The 27,040-nt window shown below is 48.8% G+C and overlaps 11 protein-coding genes across 11 annotated transcripts; 5 read left to right on the top strand and 6 right to left on the bottom strand.

The window, feature by feature from the left end:
• Positions 1-1,025: 1,025 nt before the first annotated feature.
• N7509_001676 (F-box/WD repeat-containing protein) lies at positions 1,026-3,253 on the top strand (the record flags this gene model as incomplete). Its single annotated transcript, XM_056626313.1, has 4 exons — positions 1,026-1,484; positions 1,557-2,194; positions 2,312-2,981; positions 3,056-3,253. 4 exons carry the CDS (start codon positions 1,026-1,028, stop codon positions 3,251-3,253), a joined length of 1,965 nt encoding a protein of 654 aa, XP_056492108.1.
• Positions 3,254-3,977: 724 nt separating this feature from the next.
• Positions 3,978-5,103, bottom strand: N7509_001675 (SDR family oxidoreductase; the record flags this gene model as incomplete). Its single annotated transcript, XM_056626312.1, has 5 exons — positions 3,978-4,194; positions 4,264-4,643; positions 4,714-4,866; positions 4,928-5,014; positions 5,074-5,103. 5 exons carry the CDS (start codon positions 5,101-5,103, stop codon positions 3,978-3,980), a joined length of 867 nt encoding a protein of 288 aa, XP_056492107.1.
• A 743-nt stretch (positions 5,104-5,846) lies between these two features.
• N7509_001674 (SDR family oxidoreductase) lies at positions 5,847-7,098 on the bottom strand (the record flags this gene model as incomplete). The annotated part of the gene is made up of 4 exons (XM_056626311.1): positions 5,847-6,308; positions 6,368-6,550; positions 6,620-6,747; positions 6,801-7,098. The coding sequence occupies 4 exons, from the start codon at positions 7,096-7,098 to the stop codon at positions 5,847-5,849; spliced, it is 1,071 nt and encodes a 356-aa protein (XP_056492106.1).
• A 635-nt stretch (positions 7,099-7,733) lies between these two features.
• Positions 7,734-8,404, bottom strand: N7509_001673 (peptidylprolyl isomerase; the record flags this gene model as incomplete). Its single annotated transcript, XM_056626310.1, has 4 exons — positions 7,734-7,911; positions 7,970-8,076; positions 8,132-8,301; positions 8,362-8,404. The coding sequence occupies 4 exons, from the start codon at positions 8,402-8,404 to the stop codon at positions 7,734-7,736; spliced, it is 498 nt and encodes a 165-aa protein (XP_056492105.1).
• Positions 8,405-9,985: 1,581 nt separating this feature from the next.
• Positions 9,986-11,060, top strand: N7509_001672 (uncharacterized protein; the record flags this gene model as incomplete). Its single annotated transcript, XM_056626309.1, has 4 exons — positions 9,986-10,031; positions 10,102-10,492; positions 10,545-10,606; positions 10,660-11,060. Coding segments are annotated over 4 exons (900 nt in total), but the record flags the coding sequence as incomplete, so codon positions are not given.
• Positions 11,061-12,427: 1,367 nt separating this feature from the next.
• On the top strand, positions 12,428-14,192 carry N7509_001671 (putative C6 transcription factor; the record flags this gene model as incomplete). The annotated part of the gene is made up of 2 exons (XM_056626308.1): positions 12,428-12,487; positions 12,597-14,192. The coding sequence occupies 2 exons, from the start codon at positions 12,428-12,430 to the stop codon at positions 14,190-14,192; spliced, it is 1,656 nt and encodes a 551-aa protein (XP_056492103.1).
• Positions 14,193-14,819: 627 nt separating this feature from the next.
• N7509_001670 (putative mitochondrial phosphate transporter Pic2) lies at positions 14,820-15,918 on the top strand (the record flags this gene model as incomplete). Its single annotated transcript, XM_056626307.1, has 3 exons — positions 14,820-14,881; positions 15,066-15,715; positions 15,791-15,918. The coding sequence occupies 3 exons, from the start codon at positions 14,820-14,822 to the stop codon at positions 15,916-15,918; spliced, it is 840 nt and encodes a 279-aa protein (XP_056492102.1).
• Positions 15,919-16,464: 546 nt separating this feature from the next.
• Positions 16,465-17,343, top strand: N7509_001669 (uncharacterized protein; the record flags this gene model as incomplete). The annotated part of the gene is made up of 2 exons (XM_056626306.1): positions 16,465-16,851; positions 16,999-17,343. 2 exons carry the CDS (start codon positions 16,465-16,467, stop codon positions 17,341-17,343), a joined length of 732 nt encoding a protein of 243 aa, XP_056492101.1.
• A 1,086-nt stretch (positions 17,344-18,429) lies between these two features.
• N7509_001668 (YagE family protein) lies at positions 18,430-20,046 on the bottom strand (the record flags this gene model as incomplete). Its single annotated transcript, XM_056626305.1, is given in 3 exon segments — positions 18,430-18,506; positions 18,557-19,780; positions 19,791-20,046. 3 exon segments carry the CDS (start codon positions 20,044-20,046, stop codon positions 18,430-18,432), a joined length of 1,557 nt encoding a protein of 518 aa, XP_056492100.1.
• A 445-nt stretch (positions 20,047-20,491) lies between these two features.
• N7509_001667 (uncharacterized protein) lies at positions 20,492-21,611 on the bottom strand (the record flags this gene model as incomplete). The annotated part of the gene is made up of 2 exons (XM_056626304.1): positions 20,492-20,999; positions 21,064-21,611. The coding sequence occupies 2 exons, from the start codon at positions 21,609-21,611 to the stop codon at positions 20,492-20,494; spliced, it is 1,056 nt and encodes a 351-aa protein (XP_056492099.1).
• A 630-nt stretch (positions 21,612-22,241) lies between these two features.
• N7509_001666 (uncharacterized protein) lies at positions 22,242-26,851 on the bottom strand (the record flags this gene model as incomplete). The annotated part of the gene is made up of 9 exons (XM_056626303.1): positions 22,242-22,847; positions 22,908-23,098; positions 23,942-25,367; positions 25,431-25,522; positions 25,571-25,685; positions 25,741-25,893; positions 25,952-26,055; positions 26,125-26,663; positions 26,724-26,851. 9 exons carry the CDS (start codon positions 26,849-26,851, stop codon positions 22,242-22,244), a joined length of 3,354 nt encoding a protein of 1,117 aa, XP_056492098.1.
• Positions 26,852-27,040: the final 189 nt, after the last annotated feature.

The raw sequence follows: 27,040 nt of genomic DNA, 5'->3' as shown, positions 1-27,040 counted from the left end.
TTTGCATAGTAGATTCCACGATCACATCGACGTAGCGTGACGTTGTGCGTAACCCCTCCTCTATCTATAAAGGGCGGGCCAGCCCTCTCCCGCGAGGGTGGAGGTGATTCCTTGATCACCTTTGAATGATGACCCTCCATGTCGGTTGGTGATGAAAGGTTTCGTCAGTCTCGTCAGTCTGAATCATCCTTGCCCGACGGGTCGTTCCATGGTCGGCGGCAACGTGCCGACCGGGCATCCACGGACTCGGGGCTCCGTTTATAGATCTGAGATCTGAGACGAGAGAGATTGGACGGCGTGGGGCCGTCGGGAGTAGCGCGCCATTCCATTCTGGAAGGGCGCTTGCAGGGACGATCGCGAAGTCCGGCGTCCGCCGCGCAAGTCAGATGCCTAACAAGGGGTGAAGTTGGGGAAATCTCATTGATTGTATAACAAAGCAGGCTTCTCCGGGTGGCCATCACGGCATTGCCTCGTTGCCTCTCCCATGTGTGGTGGTCCACCTGTGGAGAAACATGAACAACGAGGACTATCGTTTCAGAAGTGGAGTTCAATGGGGGGGAGCTTGGCGGCGTTAGTCAGTGGCGGTCACGACACTCAACATCAGAGATCACGGGTTGCCTTTGGTCAGATAATTCCTATGATTCCTGGCCCTCTCTCTCTTTTTCGGGAAAATATTATTTTCCACAAAAAAAATAAGGCACACCAAAACGTGGTTCAGCCCTTGCTGCAACATCAAACGAAAAGAAGAAAAAGAAAAACACCTATAAAGAAATAAAAAAGGACCCGAGTCCAGACCCCCCGGGGGGATTTCCGACTCCCTTTTGCCATTTGCCAGCCCCCGATCCGCATCCGCACCCGCGATACTACTACAACACCCCTCCTACCGCCTACCTTTCTCCCACCTCCAGCTCCAGGTCCAGGTCCAGCATTTGCCATTTGCTCTTGCTCTTATGCCCAGGCCCCGGTTGCGACAAACGGCTTTCTCAAAGTGCTTATAACCCGAGCCCTTTCGCCGCTGTCATATAATGGACTCTGATACAGGACTCGGCCTGGACGGCATGGACGACTCGATGTCGTCGACACTCTCCGATCAGCTGGAGTCTCATCCTCAACCCTCAAATCGCGACTCTATTTCCAGTTTCACCAGTACTCCCACTCGATCCCTCAGTATCACCAAGAAGAACGTCACCTCCCTCCCTGCCAATCTACTCCCCTCAGCGCCCGCCTCTCCTCCGACACCCGCCCCAAGTCCGACGCCTCATCAACGGCCCCCGAACTGGCTCTCATCCGATGATGAAGAAAATACATTCCTGCTCAACCTTCGCATCCACTTCAGTACTCTATCCAACGGCCGCAAACAGAAACTCCTCGAGGGACTCTTAGATGTATGCGACAGTCAACAACTCAGCTTTGTCTCCAGTTACGTTGGTCCCCGGTTACGCAAGGACCCTTTTCTCGTTTTTCCGAATGAACTATGCTTGCGGGTAAGATGTCTCCAGCGGGTCCCATTTATATCAGATCAGCCGTGGAGATGCTAACAGGGGTGGTGAAAACAGGTGCTCTCCTTTATCGATGACCCGAAAACGCTTGCCCGAGCGTCGCAAGTGTCTAGACGCTGGCGGGAACTGCTCAACGACGATATTACGTGGAAGAACCTATGTGAAAAGCACGCCTACTCCGTACGACGAATCTCCGACGAAGACGAGATGGAGCCATCTACACCCCGCTCCGTGGATTTGAACTTGAAGCCCGACTCTCACGCGCTGAATCGGCGGCTGACCGCCTCAAATGAGCCGTCGATGGAAAGCGCCCCGGGGCTTCCCCGCACTTTGTCCGGAGAGTGGCTTCCTCCACCAACCAGTTTCTCAACTCGCAGACGTAGAACTCGTCCGGTCTCTTACCGATCTCAGTTTAAACAAAAATACATGGTCGAGTCCGCGTGGAACAAGGGTGGTCGCTGCACCCAGCGCCATATCACCCCGGACCAGGGTGTGGTGACAAGTCTCCATCTCACCCCGAAGTACATCGTCGTCGCTCTCGACAACGCCAAGATCCATGTCTACGATACTAACGGCGATAATCAAAAGACCCTTCAAGGGCACGTGATGGGTGTCTGGGCCATGGTTCCCTGGGACGACATCTTGGTAAGCGGCGGATGCGATCGCGAAGTCCGCGTATGGAATATGGCAACCGGGTAAGTGATTGGGTCTCACCGACACCGAAAGCAAGCCAAAGAAAAATGTCAAGGGGCTAACAAGCGGTGGTTTTAGGCGGGAATTCACTTACTTCGGGGTCACACATCGACGGTCAGATGCTTAAAAATGTCTGATCGCAATACCGCCATTTCAGGGTCCCGAGACACGACCCTGCGCATCTGGGATCTGGCCACCGGGACCTGTCGCAATGTCCTTGTTGGGCACCAGGCTAGTGTTCGATGTCTCGCAATCCATGGCGACCTGGTTGTCTCGGGTAGCTACGACACCACGGCCCGGATATGGAGTATATCTCAGGGCCGGTGTCTTCGAACCCTGTCGGGTCATTTTAGCCAGATTTACGCGATCGCTTTTGATGGCCGACGTATCGCAACCGGAAGCTTAGATACGAGTGTTCGGATCTGGGATCCTAATTCAGGCCAGTGTCACGCTATCCTCCAAGGTCATACTTCCCTAGTAGGACAGCTGCAGATGCGTGGGGATACACTGGTAACCGGCGGCTCGGACGGCTCGGTACGCGTGTGGTCCCTGACTAAGAACGCCCCCATTCACCGGCTCGCGGCCCATGACAACAGTGTCACCAGTCTTCAGTTTGACAATACTCGGATCGTTAGCGGTGGCAGTGATGGCCGGGTCAAGGTTTGGAATTTGCAGTCTGGTCAACTACTCCGCGAACTCTCGACCCCAGCAGAAGCCGTTTGGAGGGTTGCTTTTGAGGACGAAAAGGCCGTGATCATGGCGAGTCGATCAGGTCGCACTGTTATGGAGGTAAGCTCGGAATATGTGTTATATTATTCTAGCACCCTTGTTCCTTGTCGCGCAGATGACTGATTATAGTCTAGGTTTGGTCATTTGCGCCTCCGCCAGATGACTTTGATGACTGGGTAGCGATCGAAAGCGCTTCCAGCACACCGGGCATTGGCTCTGTCGATGACACCGACTTGAGCATCAACCCACGCCGTCGTACCCTCTTCTCAGATCCCCCGCCAACCATCCCCAGCAGTGATGCCGATCAACCAATGACCGATGCACCCTCCTGACCCTGACCCTTCCATCCATGCAGCAAATCTTTTGTTCGAATATAGCGTGCCATCTTACGACCACGGATATCCATTGTTTTTGTCTTCAGCGCCGAGTATTCTTTACTACCATCCTTTCTTTATATCGTTTTAAGCATATCTTGTTCTTGGAAATGAATGGCAGATTCTTTCCAGTGTCCGAGCAGTTGCATATATGGTGTTGCACATCCCATCCAATTTTTTTTTTCGCCCCATTGATTTCCCTTTTTGATCATAATTTTTGATATCTCAACTTTTGTTGGATTTTAAGTTGCGCGGGAGTTGCCCTGGAGAGACTCATCATTATCAATGTCTCTGGAGTTCGTCGGGGGAGGTCGGCTCATGCAGTTGTTTACATCCACCGTCATTCGGCTGGATCATTTCGGAGAGATATACCGGATTCAGATTCATACCTTGGGATTTGTTTTAGTTATTTTTAATTTACTCAGTCATATTATCGGTCTGGTCAAGACCGGTTCTGTTGGAGTGAGCTCTTCCATTGGACTGTCATGACGCAGAGTCTGGCAGCGCCGTGGAATGAGCTCGTCTAGATTGATGAATGAAGAATGATTCAACAAGTATGTATTTTGATTCCTCGTACGAGCAAAGGTGCTGGCCTAGGGCTACTGCTATACCAGTATACCGTGGATAAGCTCCAGGGCTAGATTCTTCCTGCAAGTGGCCCGCTTTGGGTTGATTCCTACGATCACTCCTTTCGTTCATTCCAGGTTCGGTCAAAAACATTGATTGAACGTTGCGCTAATTTATAGAGTAAGCAAACTGCTGAAGCGCAATACATTGGGGACTCGGAGATCCAAGGCGTCATACCAGAAGGAACAATATCCAATGCCTTAACCGAGATATTCAACGGCTGCTGAAGCATATAAATAGCGCCCTGCGCAATATCCTGAGCCAGGAGTGGCCTGTATACGATCTGTCAGAGGCGCCAAGGCGAGTCCTCGATAAGAATAATCCGAATAGCAAAAACTCACTCATAACCCTCAATAAACTCATCATACATCTTCTTATCATGACCCACGCGAAGCGAGTGGAAATTCGTAGCAACAACACCTGGTCGGAGAGCTAAGACCCGGATATCCGTGCCACTTAGTTCATTTCGCAGGGCATTCGTGAAGGCCTCTTGACAGGCTTTGTTCGCGTGGTAGACTGCTTCGCCTGGGAATGGGGGCACTTCTAGCCCGGTGATTGAAGTAATGTTTAAGATTGTGCCTGCTTTTCGGGTCATCATAGAGCGGTTCAGGACGGAGTGGGCCATGAACATGTAGCCGTTTATGTTGGTGTTGTTCATTGTCATTATGTCGGTTGGTTTTAGGTCGGAGAATATACTAGGTGCGCCGATTGCTAGGCCCGCCTGGAAGAATTGATTAGTTATGCTGTCGGTACTTGTACTCTTTGACGTTGTGAATGGCGGGATTTGATACATTGTTAATCAGGATGTCGATTTCTCCTATCTCTTTGATGGAGGATGATACTGCGGCATCAACTTCTTCGTAGTTACCAACATCCACTGCACGATAGGTGATTTTCACATCGCTCTTGACAGATAGTTGTTCTTTCAACTGTCGAAGTTTGTCCTTTTTTTTGCCCACAGAAATTAGTCAAATCACAATTGATGCACTACCGATATGGACTGACCTCTGATCGAGAAAAGAGAATAACATTTGCGCCAGCCTCAACCAAGGATGAGGCAATCGCCTCCCCAATACCCATGGAAGCTCCTGTCTATGCATCTCATAGTATTAGCGCGTATATTTCAGATGGGGTCCTGTCTTTGCACACACCAGAAGCGCAACCTTTCCTTGGAGTGCCATCTTGGAATCTACACTCGGTGGAGTAATTTTTGTCGGTTAGTGCTGGGCTGTGGTGAATATGGAATAATGAATTGATCCGGTGAGAATGAGAAGGGCGGAAGCATATGGAGATGGATCGAGGAGTCGCTGAATAATGCATTTCTTCTGTTGTCTTCTGTGGGGGTAATCATGGTGCAGTTTGTACATAGTTGTCAGTTCTCCATGATGTCATTTCAAGGCCAATAAGCGGCCCCTCTTTCTATAAATTGGAAGATTGTGGTTAGCTTTGTCCGCGACGAAGCTTCTCTCGTTCGGCAACTGCCACAACTTGAACCAATACTACGAGTCGCCGGAACATACTCGATTTGATAAATAAGACAGTATATTATGCAATGACTATACTCCAGTTATCTCTATATCTTTTAATGATTTATTAGTGCGGTTGCAGAAGGGAACCTTAGGAAGTCCTATATGGATAGTGATACACTAAGATTCGGATTTGGATTTTTTGTGCGACGAACTTTAAGATAATTTCAGGAGGTATAGATCCCCAATCTTATTCCAACCTTCTAACCATTCAAATATGGGAAATAATGTGACCAAGAGTTTAATAGGTTCTCGATTTACATCTCGACGAAACCATACGTGGCTAAAACAGAAGTCTTGCATTGCGTAGTCGATCGAATGCCATATACCAGGAGTCCTTGCTGCTTAATTCCCCTTTGAAGCCAAGAGCCTTTACTCTTCCCAGATCCAGATGGCGGTCAAAGTCCATTACACTCGTCTTGCCCTTTGACCCAGTATTGCGAATCCCCCCTATATACGACATCTTCGCGAAGACCACGTTCATGACATAGATTTTGAAACTCGTTCCAGTGGTGATCGATATACTGGGCTGGAGTTAAACTATCCTTGCTCGGCCCAGTTCCTTCGAGTCCAAAGTAGGCGGCGATAAGTGGCCAGCGAGTCGACCATGATAGCGGAATTGAGTTGTCGCCGACATTAAACGTTTGGCCGTGCACTTTATCTTTCGGTTGGAGGGAAGCAAAGATACAAAGTTGAGCGATTAGATCTTGGTTACTATCAGTTGACAGCAGGGACCAGCCAGTCTCGGAACCCATGAAGGGAACACGGGCTCCAGGACCCTCCATTTCCCGGTAGAAGGATAGGTAAGTTCCGGTGGATTGGGCAATGCAGTTGGCATTTCCAAACGGAGCGATGCCTATCTGTAGGAAGGTCAGCCTCACAAAAAAGACAGGCATGATGAAAATGAATTTTCGCGTACAATAATATCAGGCCGGACTTCGCACCATGACCATGTTTTGCCTGCGGACAACTCCTTGAGAAGATCCTTTTGATGGTAGTAGAAGAGATCCTTGGCGAACTCCTCTGGAATGCGTGGGAATGATTCTTTCAGAGGAGCCTGTCCTCGAAAGGGAAATTTGTCCCCTAGTAAAACGCCATACGCCTGTAAATGAAGTCAGTAGACCAACATATGACAGATAGACTCGACCAAAAGTATGGGGTTGTCTTATACCTTAGTACCAGTGATCAAAGTCACAGATTGAAAATTCGAAGAAAGCTTCTCGATCGTTTGTACCGAAACGCTAAGCATTTGTTTATTCATGCGGCATTCTTCTGGGCCATCATGGCTTTCACGGTAGGCTAATATTTTTTTAGTGTAAAGCAAACATGGTGGCTTGTTGAAGAACCTATACCAGCGAAATAAATATGGCTGACTGTTCTCACCGATGAGACCTTTTCTGAAAGGATGCGTTGCAAGGATATGTCGTCTTCTGCCAGCAGATCAAGGCCCGATACTATCTGCAGCCGAGTATCGTCATCTTCACAAGGCCATTGGGCATCATCGAGGTCAAATGGTCGATTGGAAATCGCTGTGACTTTTTCAAATGTGTCAATCGCAGGATAGCCGGAAAGCAGCTGATTTACCAGTGCCCAGCCACTGATTCCTGTACAGCCAAATACAATGGCATGTCGATTCTGATTCGGTGTCATGATTAAAAAGTACGTATTTGGGCTGCTTATTCTCAGGGAATGTCAAATTTGTGTCGATATGAATATGGACAAGGGTAAAATGCAAGGCAGACATTCTCGACCGGAAATACTTGTTCATGGGAACGGATTCCCCTTTCTTACTATATCACACCTCGATTACACTATTCATGCAAATGCTTGCAGTCTGGTATGTAACATGTCACATATGGTATTATTGAGAATATAACTCACACAAATATGAACCGATGTTCGATTCACGTAATGCAAGAGGGACTGCCCGGTGCGGACTGTCCACGCGGACTATCCATTCTAGGCTGGAATCTAACTCATGGGCCATCTCAACTCCAGTCAGCCCCAGTTCTAGTGTCATGCATACTGCAGGCCATAGAAGAAGCGGTCAAGGCATTAAAATGGCGCAAGGGAGAAGCTAGCACATCGCTGGTTCTGATGTGGTTTTGTTGAAGAGATGTCTAATATTTAATTTTTGAAAAGCAAAAGGTCACCTCCAAGTTGGGAATTGGTATATCCTAGGGGGTTCAATTTAGCACTCCCCTTAGCTTTTCATGAGTGAATATCTACCGACTATAGTATTGGATACATAGTCAATGCCAACCCCTCACACCATTATAATCCGCTTACTGAAGCTGACCACACTCGATAATCTGGACAGGTGCGCGGGGTTGACCCGAGTTAGATCCAAGAGATTCAATGCTCTTAACCAACTGCATGTTCTCGATCACACGTCCAAAGACAACGTGGGCACCATCGAGCCAATCAGTAACGACGGTGGTGATGAAGAATTGAGAGCCGTTACTAGTGGCCATATCAGCATCATCCACAAGGACATAAAAAAAACAATGCGACAACTTACGTGCCGGGGCCGGCGTTAGCCATAGAGAGAAGACCAGGGATTTCGTGCTTCAGCTGGAAGTTCTCGTCGGGGAATGTCTCGCCGTAGATGGAGCGTCCACCGGTGCCCTTTGAATATTAATTAAGATCAATCATCATCCAATATTTAATATACTAAACTTACATCGCCACGGGTGAAATCACCACCCTGGAGCATAAACTGGGGAATCACGCGGTGGAAGCTGCTTCCCTTATATCCAAATCCACGTTCACCGGTGCAAAGGGCGCGGAAGTTCTCAGCCGTCCGGGGTGTGACGTCAGCGAAGAGCTCGAAAACGATGCGGCCCTGAGGGGCTACCGTGTCCTAGGTATCAGTAAAGGCAGTCATCTAGATAGTTCTGAAATGATTCTTACTGCCGTTGACTGCGATGTCGAAAAAGACAATTGGACGAGACATGGTTGTTGAATGATAGAGCAGGTTGATGGTTTGATAACGACTTGTTTATCACAATCGAGTTTTATATGCGGGTGCGGGGAGTGGGATATGATAGTTTCGGAATAAGGAAAATACGCGACTAGTACCGGATTAATGCTTTTGGCATTCTTTTGGCCTAGCGGTATTTCTTTTAATTTCGGTGGACAGATAGGGTGGCAGTACATCCACTTCACGAATCTGGTACATCCACTACTTTTTGATCACCTAATGTCTATCTTTTGCGTATCTCCAATGCTTAAGTCGTGGCAGCACTGAAAACAAGGCTAGCCAAAATAATTACCCTATGAGATCTACATAAGTCTTCTTTTAATTTATTTTTTGGTATTTTATCTGGTTTCTTTTGACTTTGAATTGATCGAAGAAGGTGTTGCGGGGCACCCAGCTAACCGAGTTTAAGATGACCCTAAGATTTTTAAGTTCAACCCCCTTCAAACCTCCCAATTTTTTGATAAACACGAAGGATCAAAATGACCTTTGGATGCTATAGCCTAAATTCTAATTCATCTTTTTTTTTTTCGTTAAAACGATATTTAGTGACTGTCATGTGACTGGCAGGTATTGCTGCCGAAAGTAGTGGATCTACCAGATTTGTGTAATGGATGTAATGCCACCCCCGGCAGATAAGATGGATAATTCAGTTGCGCCCACGAAGTCATTTTTTGTTGGTTTTCGTGGGCATCATCATTAGGACACTTTAAATCCTTTTATGGATTACCTCTAGGCGTTTAAGGTGAAAAAGTGGCAGCATCCACAGTCGAGACAACTGGCACTAGAATGGAGGAGCGCCAAGAGTTGCTACAACATTATCCAATACTTTACTCCGTACTACTAGCAGTGTATGCAAGGCGTAGCCGCATGTAACGCGCCCCATTTCCCCAGCCCCTGGTAAACATTCCAGTCCGGGGAGCTCACAGAAATATTCCATAAAATTGTAGCCATTTATTTTCAGGTTCACCATTTTATTCCTTCGAAAGAAGACATTGTGGCTACCGAGCCCCAATATTGAAAGTAGAGTCTTAAGCTATTTCAAATCCTGAGGTTACCCGTACCACGCTCTTATCTTGCAGGAATTGAATACATAGTTCCAACCCCTTGCACCTCGCCCAGGCACGTGTATCCACCGACTCACTCCAATCGGTTCTTGCCCCGAAGGAAAAGACTTTTCAACCGTCAACCTTAGTGAAGGGACAACAAATGCCTGGGTTCCTTCAATGGCAGTATGGGGACTTCACCAGTCGACACAGATGAATCCCGGGTCTCATCAATCCTAATCTGCAACATACTACTCATTGTCGCTTCCACATTTGCTGTATGTGTTCGTCTCTATGTACGAATGCGATATGTGAGCATCGGATGGGATGACTATTTTTGCGTGATCGGATGGGTAAGGATTTCCGTCCAACTTACGAGATCCAGTACTGACAACGGCCTCTTGATTGTAGGTAGGGACGTCTGTGGAGTGTCTCATGTGTGTCCTCAGTAAGTTGCAAGAAAGAAACCAGGGGTCCGTGTGTTGCCTTACTTATACTCGACCTTCTAGTGACTCGATACGGGTACGGGCATCACATTGACACAATTCACGATGAGCGTAAGATAGGGATGTTTCTTAAAGTGAGCATTGATTCTGCCACTTGAATTGATCCTGCAATTGACCCCAGTAATCGCCCAGCTGGACTTCGTCTCAGAACTGGCATATGTCGTTGCCATTTGTGCAATCAAGGCTTCTTTTTGCCTTTTCTATCTCAAGATCTTCCCTGGCAAATTGTTTAGGATACTTTGTTGCTGCGTTTTAGCAGTCATTGTGGGCGAGTCCATCGCTGGATTCTTCATTGTTATCTTCCAATGTTGGCCGGTTGCAAGAGCCTGGGACGCCGCCGGTGCCCAGGAGGGGCATTGTCTGGATCTACTGACTTTCTATTATGTCTCGTTTGCGGTCCGGTTAGTGACTGATGTGGCTCTCATCACCCTTCCCGTTCCCAAACTTTTACGACTCAAGACGTCGATTGGGAAAAAAGCGGGGCTGATGGTAATGTTTGGACTTGGTGGCTTGTGAGTGCTTCCATTGTTTATCACATCATTCCTTAGCTAATGGATTTTCTAGGGTGACGGTGGCCAGTATCATTCGAGGGACCTATCTAAGTAACTTTTCAACCGACCATACTTGTAAGTTGAAACAGTCATGTGGGGGTCAATATATGGCTAACAGAATATCATAGGGTCGCTCGTTCAGACCCTCAATTGGTCATCTGCAGAGCTGGGAGTGGGTGTTTTCATCTCCTGCGTGCCCTCTTTTAAAGCGCTGGTAACTTTCCAGTTCCCCAATCTTCGATCATTGCTAGGTCTTTCTAGTAACCAAAGCTATCTTCCAAACCATGAAACTTATAATTTATCTGACCGGCGGGAGACTCCACGAGAGGCTTCTCGATCTTGGAGGCAATCCCACGTGGAGATAGCACATAGTAGCAAGCTTGTTTGTGCCAAGCGGGCAAAAAGGGAGACTGGGACAACACAGAATGACTCGAAAGAAGATATCAGCTCGCAACCCTCAGACGAGATTCGAGTGACGACAAATGTGACTGTTGACCGAACCGAAGATTCCCCCTCGAGACCAAGCTAGCCCTTTGGAAGACGAGCGAGGGGTTTATTCTGCGAGAACAACGGTAGAAAGTGCTAGTGGCATTGTTGAATTGTTTCCTGTATGATATTTTAAAGAATAGCAGGAAAAGTGACACTTGGTTATTAACGAGGTATATTATAAAATGTGAGGTGCTCAGATACGAAGGGATCACTATATAGTAAGGAAGCCTTCGACGAAAGTAGCAATCATAGGGAAGAACGTGGACGAGACAGAAGAACGACAAGTACCAGTAGATACTGGTGGGTGAGTTGAGGGAAGGGGGGAAGGCAGATGATCTCCCCAAATCAAAAAGAAAGAAAAAAAGAGAGAAAACGTATGCTCTGTTTGAGCCAGGCCTCATATCTCGAAGTACCAGCACGTTCAGGCCTCTCATGGGGAGGGTTCCTCTCTTACAGGCCCGAAGGCGCCCTTTAACAAACGTAGCCTGGTTGAACCGTTGGAGGGGGAAATCGCGCAACCTCGGCAACCCGGAAACCTGACGGAGGCTGGTTTCGACCAAGAGGACCTGTCTATCTGTACACGAGGTACTACAGGATGTACGGGCAGGTGTATGCGCGTCGTCTTTGCCTCTGACCAGGTGAGCCATCTTGGCGGGTTAACACCACCTTACTCAGTTTCAACTAATACCCCAATACAAGATGCACATTTTTCGTCATTTTCTCTGTTTTCAACTTTGTTGACTGGCTGATTTTGATTTCGTGGCTCTCCCAAAGGCTTTGATGACGGGTTCCTTTTTGGGAACCGATAGACTGATGTACTTCCCGCATACTAGTTAGTTAGTTAGTATTGATAGGATCATCAGAAGAAGCAAGACCACGCATTGCAACGCAATCAATGTAGAATGAGTCACATAATGCACGCTGACTATAAAAGAATCTTCCATATTCCCATTTTCTTCTAATCGAATCAGAACCGTTCATAAGCTTGTTCAACCCTAGATCGCAATTTCACCTGCTCGGGGCCCCGGACAGTAGAGCTGACTAATGACTAATCTTCTTTGTATCCGTCTTCTTCCACGTACGCACGCGACTCTTGCCAAAACGTGTGTCTCACTCTCTCCTGTGTCGAGGCCAGCGAGGTTGTTTTTGTTTTTGTTCGTGTTGACCCTTTCAATCCGGAGAGTTAGTTCGCACATCCCGGTCTAGGTACTATGTGCATAGGGGCGCTTCACTCGGATCAGATAGCCGAGCCGACTTGCGCACCATCGACGATAAGCGGCCCCTCCCCCGTGGTCTGTGGAACCCTCCAGTTCGTCCCAGTCGAAGAGCGGAGCCTTTTCAACCCCCCGCCGATTGTCCGAGTCCTGGGCCCTTTTTTTGTTCCGACGGAGTTCTGGGGGGTGAAAAATGGTGTATGGCGGTAAGCCAAGCACTGGATGTCACCTGTGTCGTAAACGCAAGATAAAGGTAAAGCACCATGGATGGAGTCACGCTACATTTTTCCAATGATTGTTTGCCTTGATTCCTGACGCCTCTACCGAATGAGAAAAGAAAACCTTTAGCTGACGCTCCTTAGTGTGATGAAGGTCGCCCCGGATGTCGTAACTGTGGTGTTTATGGCCGGCCTTGTCCGGGATACCGACCAGATGCGGTCTTTCGCAATGAGACCAGGAAGACTGAACGATTGGTGAGGAAAGATGCGAGCTCATCGTCAAGTGATAGCGACAGTCAAAATACTACCACGCCGAGTACCCCGGCTGATCACTCTGGAGTCATTGACATCCGTCGCGGAAACCAGACTCGAGAGCATTCGTTAACGACGATTCAAATCGCGGATTCCACATGGGAACACCGCGCAATATGTTATTTCTTTGACCAATATACAATATCTGCCGAATTCGAAGATGGTATGAGCCATCTCGAATATGTGCCTAATTTATATGCACGCGCTGTTGAGCGGAACGACTGGAAGGCATCGTCCTCGTGCCTTCGCCATGCAGTGGACGCAACCTCTCTGATGACTTTTGGCAATATTTCAAACGCGCCGCAATTTGTCATGAAGGCTCGTCAGGGGTATGGGAAGGCCCTGCGCAGCTTACGAGATGCTTTGGCAGAGCCTTCTACGGCGGTTCAAGACGAGACTTTTGCGGCGGTGGTGCTCCTCTCGCTTTTCGAAGATATAAGTGGCGAACGAAATGGGCTGTATAGCTCACATACAGCGGGGTTCGAATTCTTGATGAAAGTCCGGGGCGAGGGCCAACTGGAATCCCAGATGGGTCGTGATATGTTCAACTTCGCCTTTACACATACTGTATGTCTCTTCACAGCCCATATTTTCCAGAAGCATGGTATTGATTTCTTTTTGCTCCAGTTTGTTGAAATCCTCGCCTTGGGAGATAAACCAAGATACGATATTAACTGGGTGTTGTCTTTTCTGGACAGCAACGACCCAATCGAGCGACTCATGCTCGCTGCGTCCAAAATCAGCACACTGATGCTGGCAATACAATCGTCTTCTAAACCACCGGATCAAGCGACCGTGGAATCTTGGATTTCCCTCGGGCGTGAATGTGATTTTGAGCTTTCACAATGGACATTACATTTGACCGAGCGCTGGCTGCCACTGGTTGTATACTCGTCCCAGGGTGATGCACTGCTGACCTACAATCACATCTCCAATACCGTGGTCTGGAACTACTATCGAGCAGCACGGGTTATGCTCCAACAGCTTCTGCTCAATTTGAACCGAAGTCTGCTCGCGATTATGAAGAAAAAGAGCAAGCGCGGTGGCTCCGCGTCCACCCAGTCCCCATTGAGTGAGGACAGCCTACGCGCAATCATTCAGGAAATGACAACAGATGTCTGTCGGAGTATCCCCTTCTCTTTGGGCGATGTGGATACCCTCGGCCGATCTATCCGGACGACAGATGGCAATTGGACCATACGTGCTGGTCAAGGGTACGGGCTACTCTGGCCGATGTGGTATATCCTCTCCTCCGGGATGCCTACGCCGGAACAAGTATCGCAAATTCGGACTGTGTTATCACGAGTAGGATCTAAACTTGGGATCAAGCTGGCGTTGACCCTTGCTCGTGAGGCTGAGCGAATTCGAGGGGATCTCAGCTCCGGCGGTGCACCTGAGTCTGCACCTGAATCTGGACTCAGCTCTTAGTGAGATTATCGGGAACATAAAACCCAATGGATGGGGTGTCAACTATCAACTTCATCTGATGCATAGAGATAAAGATCCTCTAGCGGGCGCAGCAATTACTAGCGATTACAGATGGGTAGGACCTGGAGCTTCCGGGATTGCATGAATTGTACAATATAACTCTCAAGCTGTAACTACTATTTCCCGGTCCTCAATATTTGTAGTACACTAAACTGGCACGTAATTAACTCGTTGATTGGTTTCGCCTGCTTCTTGTGAGCTGTAGCTGCCATGACGTCATCATTGTTTTTATAGACGGGGGATATCACTCCATTCGTAGCACTCTGGACATGTAGGACGGGACTGGACTAGACTGCCAGTTATGCGATCCGCGACCACAAATTATGTACAGTATGCACAGTATGCACAGTACGCACAGATTTAGGGCCGATAAGGCATCTGGGCACCATGGGATCCCATAGGCCCAATCAGTAAGTGTGCCGGGCTAGCCGTTCGCGTCGGTCTGAACGGCACCGCCCTGAAATTGGGATGCATGAGTGTGACGCCATGGCCTTCGATTCTTGCTTTCTTTCTGCCGTCAGCTTTCTCTTCTGTTTGTTCATCTTCACAACCTCTCTACTCTTCATCATGGCCAAAGTCCAACCCGAGCGCAAGCTCCCCTTTGGGAAGATCGAGCCGAACTCTGCCAAGTATTTCTATAGCTGCATGTTCGGCGGCATCATCGGTAGGCTATGATAGTAGCCCCTCCCCCAGATCGTGCACCAGCTAATCTCTTCTTCCATCGCAGCTTGTGGTATGCGGACCCTTCCTTGACCTATTCTCAAAGGAAATATTTTATTTTCTTTGAAATTGACATGCTCTAACTCCCTATAGGACCGACTCACACCTCAGTCACTCCCCTCGACCTGGTCAAGTGCCGTCGCCAAGTCGATCCCAAGATCTACACCTCCAACATATCCGCATGGCGATCAATCTTCGCCAAGGAGGGCCTCCGCGGTGTCTTTTTCGGATGGTCGCCCACCTTCATAGGATACCGTTCCAGGGCGCCGGCAAGTATGGACTTTATGAGTACTTCAAGTACCTATACGGCGACCAGCTATTCCCAGAAACCAATCGCACCCTAGTCTTCCTAGGCGCCAGTGCGTCCGCCGAATTCTTCGCCGACATGGCGCTGTGTCCGATGGAGGCCATCAAGGTCCGCATGCAGACCACTCTGCCGCCCTATGCGAATAACCTCCGCGAAGGCTGGAGCCGCATTGTCGCCAAGGAGGGATTCAGTGGTCTTTACAAGGGTCTTTACCCGCTGTGGGCGCGTCAGATTCCTTACACCATGACCAAGTTTGCTACCTTTGAGGAAACGGTCAAGTTGATCTACAAGACCATGGGTAAGCCCAAGGAGAGCTATAACCAGGTGACCCAGACAGGGGTGAGTTTCCTGGGTGGTTACATTGCCGGTATTTTCTGCGCTGTGGTCAGTCATCCGGCCGATGTTATGGTTAGCAAGTTGAATGCCGATCGAAAAGGTGAGTCTTTTTTCTCTCTTTGCTTTCCCTTCTTTCCCATTTCTTTGTTCCGCTTGCTGACCACCCATTAATTAGCTGGCGAGGGTGCCATGACGGCCGTGTCACGAATCTATGGCAATATCGGGTTCTCGGGGCTCTGGAATGGCCTTCCCGTCCGTATCGTGATGCTAGGTACATTGACAGGCTTCCAGTGGCTAATGTAAGTTGAATCTGTCTGTCGTGTGGGAATTGAAAGCTAGGTATACTGACCACATATGATCCAGTTATGATTCATTCAAGGTATTCTTGGGTCTCCCGACCACTGGTGGGCATTAGATAGAACATTTCATAGCATATCTCAGTTTGTGAACGGTTGATATAATACTTCGGAAGTGCAATAAATAAATGAAAGAATCTAGAGTATGGAGTAACAGCTGGGAATCACTACCTTAGCTATTCACCGCCCTGGCTATCTCGGCAGAACCAAAAGAGACTCCCGTGAGACTCGCCGGTGCTGCAGCTGCGCCTGCACCACGTTAGGACCCGCGCCTTTCCTCTGTCTTCTTCTGCTCTTCCTCCAGGCCCCATCCGCCCCCTTTATATACCCAAACCCCTCTCTCAAACTTCCTTCCCTCCCCTTCCCTCCCTTCATTGAACAATCTGAAAATCAGTCTGAACCCAACACAACCAACCCGCAGATCAGCCAACAACGCGATATACCCGACCCCTTTCATCCATTTTTCCCTCCAAATTCACAGTTTCAACTCACAATGGAAGCTCGCCCCCCAACATCCGCACCGTCTTTGAACCCGCCCAGCGTGGAAATAGCCTACAAGCGCAAATGTATCGCCCTAAAGAAACGCCTTGCGGAGGTCGAAGCCGAGAACGAGCTCATGCGCACCCGCAACCGTCGCGGCTGGCAATATATTCAGAAGATGCGCCTCGAGTCCTGCATGCTGCTTGAGCGTCTTGCCAAAGTCACTGGTATGACTGAGGAAGCCCAGGCCGGCGCCGCGGATCCGGAATTACGGGCTCGCGCCGTGGCTATGATGTCGAATGTTGCTTCTATCAATGGAATGAGTGGTGGTGCGTCGGGTCGCAATGGTCCTTCTCTAGAGGATGAGACCGAGGGAAGCTCGGATGAGCAGCCCCCAACTGTGAGTTTTGCCAATTTCCTCAGCTTTTCTCACTATCGATCTGTTCCCCTCGCTTTCGTTTTTCGTTTCCTTGCCCTGTGCCATATATACCATTGTCAATCCTTTAAGAACCGTTCATTCTAACGAGACTATCATCCTCCCTCACAGCCCGAAGACCGTCCCTTGCGCATCAAGCGCTCCCGCAAGTCCAACGTCGCCGGCGAACAAGGCGAAGATGACGGCCAAGCCCAAGATAATGCCGCGGAATCCGCCGACCCCGCTGCGCTGCCTCGTCTAGCTCCCGCGCCCAGTCAACAGGATCTCAGCTCGTCTTTCCGCGTGCAGGCCGGCAGTGGTGCCGAGGGCGACGATACCCCCGCTGCGGCGAGTACGCACAGCCAAGATAACCGTGAAGAAGGACAGAGTGAGCAGCCAGCCGAGAGTGCAGACCAAGCAGACTCCGGGACCACGCCAATGGATATGGATGCGAAAGAGCCGAAGATTGAGGGTTGAGAAGAAGGTACATCGTATCTTCCTCTTGCCGCCTTCCTTTGGTTATTTCCGTTCTTTCTTTCTCCCTTCTATCATTCGATGTTTTTCTTTTTTTCTTTCCTTTTCTGGGCTGGTTCTGGGGTTTTCTTGTCACCATATGGACCTAACCTCTGCTTGACATTTTTTTTTCTCGATTATCTGTTATGCTAGGTCTGGGTTCTTTGATTTCTTACAGCGATGGTTTTACGGTTCCTGAGGTCTCTTTTCTTCACTCGGGTGGAGTATCTAAATCTAACTGCTTCGTTTATCGGGGCCAATTGTATTCTATTTTAATAGATGGAGTTATGATTAGCGTGAAAAATGAAGGAGCGCATTCATACGACATTTCATCCTTTCTGCGTATACTATATCTGCAAAATGATTTATCTGAGCCATTTGAGCTTGAGTACTAATATGGTATAATGTTTGTTCTACTCGGAAGATCAGTGTGGTACATAATTACTAGTAAAGCTGAACTGGTATTCATTCGGAAATGTATGTATTGACAGACAACCTTGGTCCTGTAACTTTGAATGTGCAAGGTGCGCCATAATCGCGTTCCTTGAAAGTAAAGCCACATAGCCAGATAACCACCGAAAGTCCATACCAGCATAACAGTCAAAAGGCAGATGGGATTAATGTATTGGTGAGCTCGCATCTTTTTCATGTACAGTCAAGTCAAAATGGGGCGGGATGTGGGTGATTGTGTCGTGTGCTTGACCGAAAAGGAAGGTGAGATGTTGCCGTTACCAGGTCCTGTGTGTGGTCGTGCGTTCGGTGGCAAATAGATATCAGATTGATGCGGACCAAGGATATTCCCTCTCCGGGCAGCGCATATCTGGAGTAGAGTACTGTCGTAGCTGATTCTGTATCACGGCGGCAAGGTGCATTGCGTAACGTAATGGTATACACATCTGTTTGCGATAATGCAAATGGGTTTCTTCGGGCCTTGACCGCGACTGTCGATCGAAATGGGAGGAATCCGGTTCTCTCTCCATGTCTCTGGTTGGTATTCATTTTTCGGCGTTCTAAATGTGGAAGATCTGTAATCCTTGCGCAGATAAGGCCTTAATCGACTCCAGCGTAGAGATCGACAACGATGTTAAGAACGGCGACCAAGATCTCTGCGCCGATGAGAACAATTACTGGGATAGAAGTTAGTAGGCTCTGGTATACGTGTTTAGTTCGTACGTACCGATCCATTCTAGGTATTCTCCATGGCGATGTGTCAATTGATCTTTAAGCACGGCGAGAAGATCTGCAATGACATCTAGTCGCTCGGTGAGCAAGCTGACTCGCTGATCCATCTCCAGATAACTTCGAACAGCTTGATAGACGGGTTCGAGCTGAGGTTCCGCCCAGAAAAGCTCCGGGCTATCGAGAACGGACCCCTGTAAATGGATATTGATTCGAAGGATGAAAAGCTCGCCAATCTGCATGTTGATTTGCCGACGAGTCAGGTTGACGCTACCCGTTTGTGCGATCTGAGCTGGGAGCGGAGCTGTGTCGGAAATGGTTTCAGATACAAGATCCTCGAAGAGAGAGGTCTTCACCGATTGGGCCAGTGCATGGGAAATTGCCAATTTAATCATATGGTTGCGCGGGTCTCGGAGTGAGATAAAATCATTGTATATGCGCGCCTGGTATTCGCGAGCGTAGTAGAAATTGAAATTCTCAATCTGCGTGTCATCCGGACTTAAGATCGAGGACGCAAACTTGGAAATATCTGATAAAAAGCGGGATTCATGCGCAGGGCTCATACCCCATAACACAACAGTGCCGTAGTCGAAAAGAAATATCTCGGGTGTATGAATGGTCGTGTCAATATCGAAGTTTTCATCCGATTGCGGTGCTGATACTGCGTGTTCTGAATCGACATCGACTGGGCGGCCTGATTCATCGCGAAAGTCGATCAAGTCTTCTCGTCGTGTCTTGGTGTTGTCCTCTACTTCCACCGCACTGTCCGAATATCTGCGCTCACTAGTGCGCCGTTCATGGTGTCCATTGTTCCCGCCAACAGGGAAGAGCCGGCCTCCCTTCTGCTTTTCTTCGAATTGATAGTCGAATGGGGAATAAACGCACTCGTCAAACAGCTTGGGATTCGCCCCACGAGACTTAGCGCGGGACTTCAGGAACTTGATGACACCTTCCAGGCGGTATGAGTTGGCAGTGCAGTATGCAGTGACTCGGGGAATACGATCGCGGTCGGCTTTGCCTAGACGTGCAGCATGGCTCCGTGCGGCGGGTTCCTTGATGCGCGTGATTTGCGAATAGACATCGCGGGGAAAATCACCATCTTCTTCTTCAGCGGTAACGGGATCAGGGAGCAGCTTGAGCTTTTGCGCTTTCTTCGTGGTACGTTGCGGGCCAATCTTGGAGCCTGCAGGCGTGTTCGGTGCAGTGAGGGGGGGCGCCATAACTATTGCGACGACGAAGTTTGCTATTCAACGCGGAGAGCATCGGCTGGCCCCCAGTACGAGGGTGTCCACCCTGCGCATTAATATTCTGAACTGGAGGTGAACCAGTCTGTAGAGGTCGGAAGGTCGGATCGGAGTGGGTGGTACCGCCGTAGGTGCTGATTGTCGTCAACGGATTGAACGTCACTGACCGCGGAGGGCGAGTTGCCCGTGGCGAGGGGGGATTCGGCTGAGGCAGTAACGGTGAATCTTCTGATGCGGATGCCATGGTGAACAGGCAAACTCCGCCAGGGAGGAAGAAATGGGGGAATTGGAGAGTGGAAGCTGCGAAAAGTCGAGCTGCTTCCAAGGTCGGAGCTTCGCACGTGCTCCACTTTAGTCATCGCGGTGGATCCGACGTTGAATGTCTACTAACTAGGAGTAGTACGAATGTGCACGTTGGACGTTGGAACTTGGAACTACAAGACACAATACTAGCATAGTACTACTCTCTGGCGATATGGTATTACCATAGTGCTGTTTTGAAACAAAATGCAGGTACATCCTTAGTAAGTCACACAGCCCGAAAGGATAGTAGTAAAATATGCCAATGACTATAGTCGACTATTGCACACTCATCATGCAAGATTATTCACAAAGCGCCCGAGGCCATCACCAGGCCGTATCAAGATGGTTCGTTAGATATCTATACAAATTGAAAACTCCAGCTATTTTCACCGCCGCACGAAACCCGATGGTCCACCCGCTGTCCTCCGTAGCCCATTGACTTTGCCAGAGCTTTGGTCCCTCTTCATCCAGTTGTTCTTGACATCGCGGCCAGCCTTGGAGGCTTTCGGTGCCAGCACGGGCTTAGAGCCGGACTTTGATGAAGATGGCGCATCCAACACTCGGATCGTAACATCTCCCACCTGCATGTCCTTCGGGGCTCTTTCGCTTTTCTCCAAAAATCTCAGCTTGCTAGACTTCTTTGGTACTGCAAATGAGTCCTCGGCAGGTGGTGTGAGCGGTCGCTCTGCGGGTTCGGCATTCAAAATGTCATCGGGAAGCAAAGCGGGGAGAGCGGCCCGCCGTGCGTCTTGTGTGATCGATCCTTGGAGGGTAGCCGTGCTCTCGGACAGCAGGTCATCGATGGGAGAGATCTCCTTGGTCTTCGAAGATTTAGCTTGGACTTTTCGGCGCTCGTCTAATTTCCTTCGCTTTTCTCTCTTTGCTTGCTCCTCTCTGCGGGAGAATGTTAGACGATTTCCCATGTATTAGTTCGGCGTAGCGCTAACGAGACACTCACTGTTGCTTGATTTTTTCTTGTCGCTTCGCCTGTTCCTTAATCTTCATAAGTTGGGCAGAGTTGTCGATCGTCTCCGGTGCATCATCGTCGCTGTCACTGTCGCTATCGTCTTCATCGTTGTTAGAGACGTTCGTGGTCGCTTGAGTTAGAGGTTCCTCTGTCATGTCGGGCTCTTCACTGTCGAAGCGGCGATGTCCTTTTGGCACGGATTCTGTCGGCTTCGAGCTGTCTTCTTCGTGCTTGCCATTCTGTGCAAGGGTATCGTTGGTCGCTTCGGCAGCTTCGAGGCTATCCCGCTTCCTCCGCTTGGTTTGCTTTTGGTCGGGCTTTTCTGTGTTGGTGCCCTGTGCCTTTCTCTTGCCTCCCTTGGCGACGCCGTTGGTAACGGGTTCCTCTGTAGATTGCTCGGGCTTGACAACCCGTTGACGAGTGGCGGTCACCATTTTCGAAGTAGTCGGGGCGTTGCTGCTAGCAGGATCTGGGGATGTCTCTTCAGACTCTGGTCGCGTGAAAAGGCCCTTAGCAGCGGTGACAATTTGAGAGAACATAGAGGCCAAGATTGAAAGCCAATCCGAGGTGTGTTAAATCACTGCAGAGAGCTGCCGAGTGATGCGCGGCACCAAAAAAAAATCCCTCGGTGGAAGGATTTCCCGGGAGGCTTGGCGCGGTGTGGGTCCAATCTATACACTCAACTACATACTACTAACTAGTACTACAAGCATTATGACAAAAGTGTAATAATAGATTATAAGCAAAGAATAGAAAAGAAGTTCTTGTAGGAGCCGAGTGAAAATCTAGTACACAAAATCTCTTGTCCCTCCAGACTGTATTCCTAGTGACCGATTGACTAGGCATTTTTGTACCTATCATAAGCAACCATACTACAACCCTGTATAATACCAGAAGGAAATTAGTCTCTTTGTGAGTTTGATTGGTTTGGTGGGTTTGGTGAGTGAATCATAGGGTGATCCAACCAAGAATTTTAATAGAATGTTCACTTTTTGTGTACACAAATTGTATGGGAAACTCCCCTCAAATGCAAAAAAAGGTATCTTAATCATCAACGTAAAACGCCAAAGCCCAATGCTTGCCCATATTTGCAGTCCTAACGCCCACAGAAGAAGGTTTCATGTAAATCGAACAGGGCATATGTCGTAGAAATCATGACCAAAATGAGATCAATGCCCCTCTGCAAATCGCTTCAAGACATCAGCCCTATGTTGGTCGGCACAGAGCTGGCGCTCCGCAGCTTCCTCTGCGGCATTCCTGTAATCATCGGAACCGATATCGCTCACTTCATCCAGGATTTTCAACCATTCCTTCTCATCGTCTCCTTCCACGGCCCACATACTCTCTCGCAGTCGCTTGTTTCGCTCACGGTCCTCTTCGATGCGCTGTTCAATCTGTCGTTTGTCGACGCGCATTCCAGACGCCTTGGGGTTGCGTGGGGTCTCGGTCTTAGATCTCACGCTATCATCTGGCCCCTCTTCTTCCTCGTCCTCGAGATCAAGGTGTGCGGGGTGCGTGTCGCGGTCTTTGAGGGCTGCATCAATTTCGGTAACGGTTTTGGCGGACAGTATTCCCTTGCCTTGCATGCTGTCAAGGACGAGGCGGACATGTTTAACGTTGGCAGCTCCTGTTCCATCGGGTGGGACAACTGCGTCCACAACTCTGAGAATGTCACGCTGCATCATGCGGACGTAGGGAAGGTGGTCTTCTTTAGTGGCCATTTCACAAAAGTGTTCGATGAAAGACATAATGTTTGCGCGGTTGTTCATGTTGTTCTGTGAAGTGGAAATCATTAATATCGTATAAGTGTAACGGAAGACCTGAAGTGTTCTTACTCTCTCGATTTGTTCTAGGATACAGGAATGAAGATCCTCGTCCAGATCACGGTATTTGAGTGCATAATGCGCTGCCTTTTGCGAAGACGTGACCGATGCGCTTAGATGCTGAAGCTGTGTAGTGAAGCGCATGCGCACTTCAAATGGATCGACCATCATCTTGGCGAGGGAATTTTGAGGAAGGTTTGTTTCTGGGGAAGAGCTCCGTGCTTGTCGCAGCATTCTGCCGGCGGCGCTGTCTGTTGCCGCAGGCGGTGTTCCGTGGCAGAATATGAGTCAAGGAGGACTGAAATGGTAAATTAGTACCTAGGTAGATCAAAGGATGGAAATTCATGGGTAATACTTATTTCAAAAAAGTAAAAGATTTGGTGTTGTTTCTACCGTGGCGCGTTTCAGGTCCTCAGGGGATCGTCAAAGGTAAGTGGTTCAGACCTCGGGACAAACAGCCTGTGGACTTGAAGATATATTGGCCGGGTATTGCGCTTCCCACCTGGGCACCCAAAAGTACTAGGTATTACTAGTATACAATACTTCATGGTATTTCCACTGGTATTATAATTCTACTGTTACCTAGGTACTCGTTGACAACTTGAAGCTAATCTCTAGTAAATGTAGAGGCACTGGCCCAGGTGTAGCTCTAAAAACCAGGTATAAAACTCCTATAGAATTAACTACTGAATACTACTACAAGTAACTAATACTAGGCATCCACTCATGAGCAACACTTGAACCTCAAGTTGGAAATTAGGAGCCATTTTCCAAGATGAACCTTGATGGTAGCCTGCCAAGGTGAATTGCGATGAGTAATCCTGGAGATTTGAAGTACTAATGTCCATAGCAAGCAAGTTTGAGGTATATTCATAAAAATGGCCAGTAGATCGCTAGTTAACTATAGTTCTAGCAAGTGTCATGAGATCTTCGAAAAAATTAAAACGTCTTGAAAATCGCTGCTGCGGCGTCCGGGTTTATCGCGTAAAACAATAATCACAATGAATCCCGCCGCAGATTACTGCTGACACTATCTCTATTCTCACCGTGAAGCAGTCCTTCTTCTTCGGTGCCGTTATGATCTTCATCGAAATGATCACCTCGAAGAGCCTCCTGGCGCCGAAACTCCACACCATTGAGCACTGACCAGACGTCTTTCTTCGTCAGCAAGCCTTGGAGAATACCCTTATTTGCGAAGAGCACATAGCGGAGACCGAGGCGCTGGAACATTCGTAGCACGATCAAGAAGCTAATATTGCTGTTGAGAGTGATAGGAGTTTGATCCATCCATGGCCGAAGATCCAGCGTTTCGACAGGATCAGCAAATGGTTGATGGACGAAGAAGACCTGAGTTTCGCCGGTGAGACTTCGGTTTGTAGGCGAAGTTGAATATCCCAGAGCATATGAAAGTTCGTTCCGTGTGATATACCCGAGCAAAGTTGGAGTTGATGTCTCCGAGATTACAGGGAAGCCTCGGTAGGTGGTATTGGTCAAAAGCCCTCGAAGCGAATCGATAGTATGGCCTGTAGCTGTAATGACCGAAATGTCGTCGACAGTGGTCATGACCCGGAGAGCAGGTACGTCTGGGGGATTAGTGTCATCCCGGTGATCAAGGAAGGGGTATTCATTGAGTTGAATCCAAGATTCGTATATACCACGTTTCCCGAAGATGTCGCCGCACCACTTTGACAGCATCACGGCAATCATGATTGGAATGACATAAGTCAAGGCTCCCGTCAACTCAAACATGATGACCACGATCGAAAGGGTCATCCGAGTCGCACCACCTAGCGCAGAAGCAGCACCGATAATCGCGTATAGGCCAGGCGTTACACATGGAATGTCAGGCTCGCACTTGCTGAAGAGCAATGCCTTTGGATAGGCTTCTTGCAGCATGCGGACAAGAATACCTAATGCACGTCCGTACATTGCACCAATAGCCACAGAGGGCAAAATGATACCGGCTGGGATATCGAGTCCAAAAGTCAGGGAGGCGAGGAAAAATGCGAGAACAGCGGCTACCAAAAGAAGAGCGACGACACCAAATGCCGACTTAGTTCCGGTAACGCATAGGCCAAATGTATCGGTTGTATCGCTGTTGCACTCAGCAAACAGGGCTTGAACCAGTTCCGAGTTCTGAGCTCTCATAAAGTGATTCGGGAAGTTGATTAGAGCAGTGAGAAGTGCTACTACAGCAACTTCAATGACTGGCTTTGAAGAAGTTCGGGATCGCCGCCATTTGGCAACTTTAACATTCAGACGAATGAGGAAAGCTCCAAAGAGACCGCCCACAATACCAAGTATGATGAATGGGATAACTTCAAAGCGGTGCCAGCCTCGGGTATAGGTGACTTGGTAGAGCACAATTTTGCCTGTTCGAAAAGGGTTCAAAGCTTGTAGTGTGACGGCAGCAACCATAGCGCAAACAAAACTTTGCCACATTGTTTTGTCAGGAAAGTAGTACGAAAGTTGCTAGTATCGTTAGATAAGAAACAAGCAAAGAAGAAGACTGCAAATATCCAAGGTTTCTCATACCTCCAAGCTGAAAAGCACACCACCGATAGGGGCACCGAATGCAACCGAGATACCTGCAGCGGCGGCTGCAGAAAGCACTTCCCGTTTTCGGGCTGAAAAGTTAGTTTCAAGAGATACAGTATGGAACTTGGAAAACAAACCTTCGTTCCCGTTCAGACTGTCAAAAGGTTTCATCATAATATTCGCGCAGCAGCATGCAACATGCACCAGTGGGCCTTCCTTTCCGAGCCATAGGCCGGATGCGACAGATAAACACTAATTATGAAGTGGTGAGAAAACAGCATATAACACCAGCTCAAGAACAACATACCAGTCCAAGTGACTTAATGGCCAAGGTCCAGGGGCCCATAAAATGCCGGATGACCGTGCCTCCGAGAACGGTCTTGATCTCAGGGATTCCGCTATGCCTTGCGTAGATGGCAAATCTACGAACCAGGATGCACGCGCAGAAAGCAAAAACCACCTGTCAGGCACCTGTTAACCAAAGACTAAGGCAATATGAAGAAATATAGGGCTCTTACTGAAAAGAGGATATAGAAGATATACTCAACAGTGTATTGTCCTCCCTTAGAGGATGCTCCTAATGCAGTCCCCCATGGTGTCCAATCCAAGCATTTGGAATAATCTGTCGGAGGAGAGAATAACATGAGCGACAGAAACCCGGAAGTTGCAAACTATCCGAAATGCGACTTACCATCCAGACCCCAGCAGCAAAAGCTTCGATTCAAGTAAAACCTGCCACCTCCTTGACCACTCTTGCAATAGCCAGTTTTAAGATCACCTAGCCAGTCTGTCGCAATATCGATGGCGGCGGCAATGATTCCGACTGCAATACCAGTTGCAACCAAAACCAGCCACACATTGCTGGCATCGAGAAGGCGACGGAAATGACCCAAGATCCCTTGTCCGCTGGAATATAGCAGCCGTTTCCGTTGGCGTTCTTTGGTGTATTCATAGATCCAATCGATTGCTGAGAAGTCGTCGTAACCAACGCGGCGGCCAGGACCTTCCACATACCAATCCGAGGGCACACCGTCTTTTGAAGAATTGGGATCGGTATTTGGGCCCAATGGCCCATATGTATCTAACGGCGAAGCATCCCCATTCTGTCCACCTTGGGTCCCTGTCGCGGAGAAGCCGAATGGTGTGTTGCCTGAACCGCCTGCGGTATTCAAAAATAGATTGGACAAACTGAATCGTGACTGTCTCGTTTTTTTGGGTTTGAAAGATATCCTATTTCAAGTCTAGTCTTAGCAAAACGGCCTGTAAATCGGAGAACTCGTGGCTACTCACGGCTCATTAAGTCCCTCCGCGCCGCGATTAGCTTCTGGAGACTCAGGGAACCCAAAATCGTCTTGCGGATTGGTGTGTGCCGCTAAGGGTTCATCGACATTGCTGGAGCCCTGACCTGTCATTGACATCGTGAATCATCAATGCCTCCAAGAGCTAGCATCTCCAGATGCGAAGATATTCAGGTAAGATGGCCAGATGGTGCAAGATGAGCCGGAGCTGCGCAAGCTCCCCGGCCCCGCTTAGTCATGGGCCCAAACCAAAACCAGGCCTCAGGGCGGTCAAGGTCCAGCGGGAGCAGAACAATGTGGGGCGGAGTG

The sequence above is a fragment of the Penicillium cosmopolitanum genome, assembly GCF_028827165.1.
Source record: "Penicillium cosmopolitanum strain IBT 29677 chromosome Unknown utg000004l:1.0-4361866.0:1.0-4365735.0, whole genome shotgun sequence".
NCBI classification, from domain to species: domain Eukaryota; kingdom Fungi; phylum Ascomycota; class Eurotiomycetes; order Eurotiales; family Aspergillaceae; genus Penicillium; species Penicillium cosmopolitanum.
The sequence above is the reverse complement of the archived record's forward strand: the minus strand, read 5'-3'. Positions and strand labels throughout refer to the sequence as shown.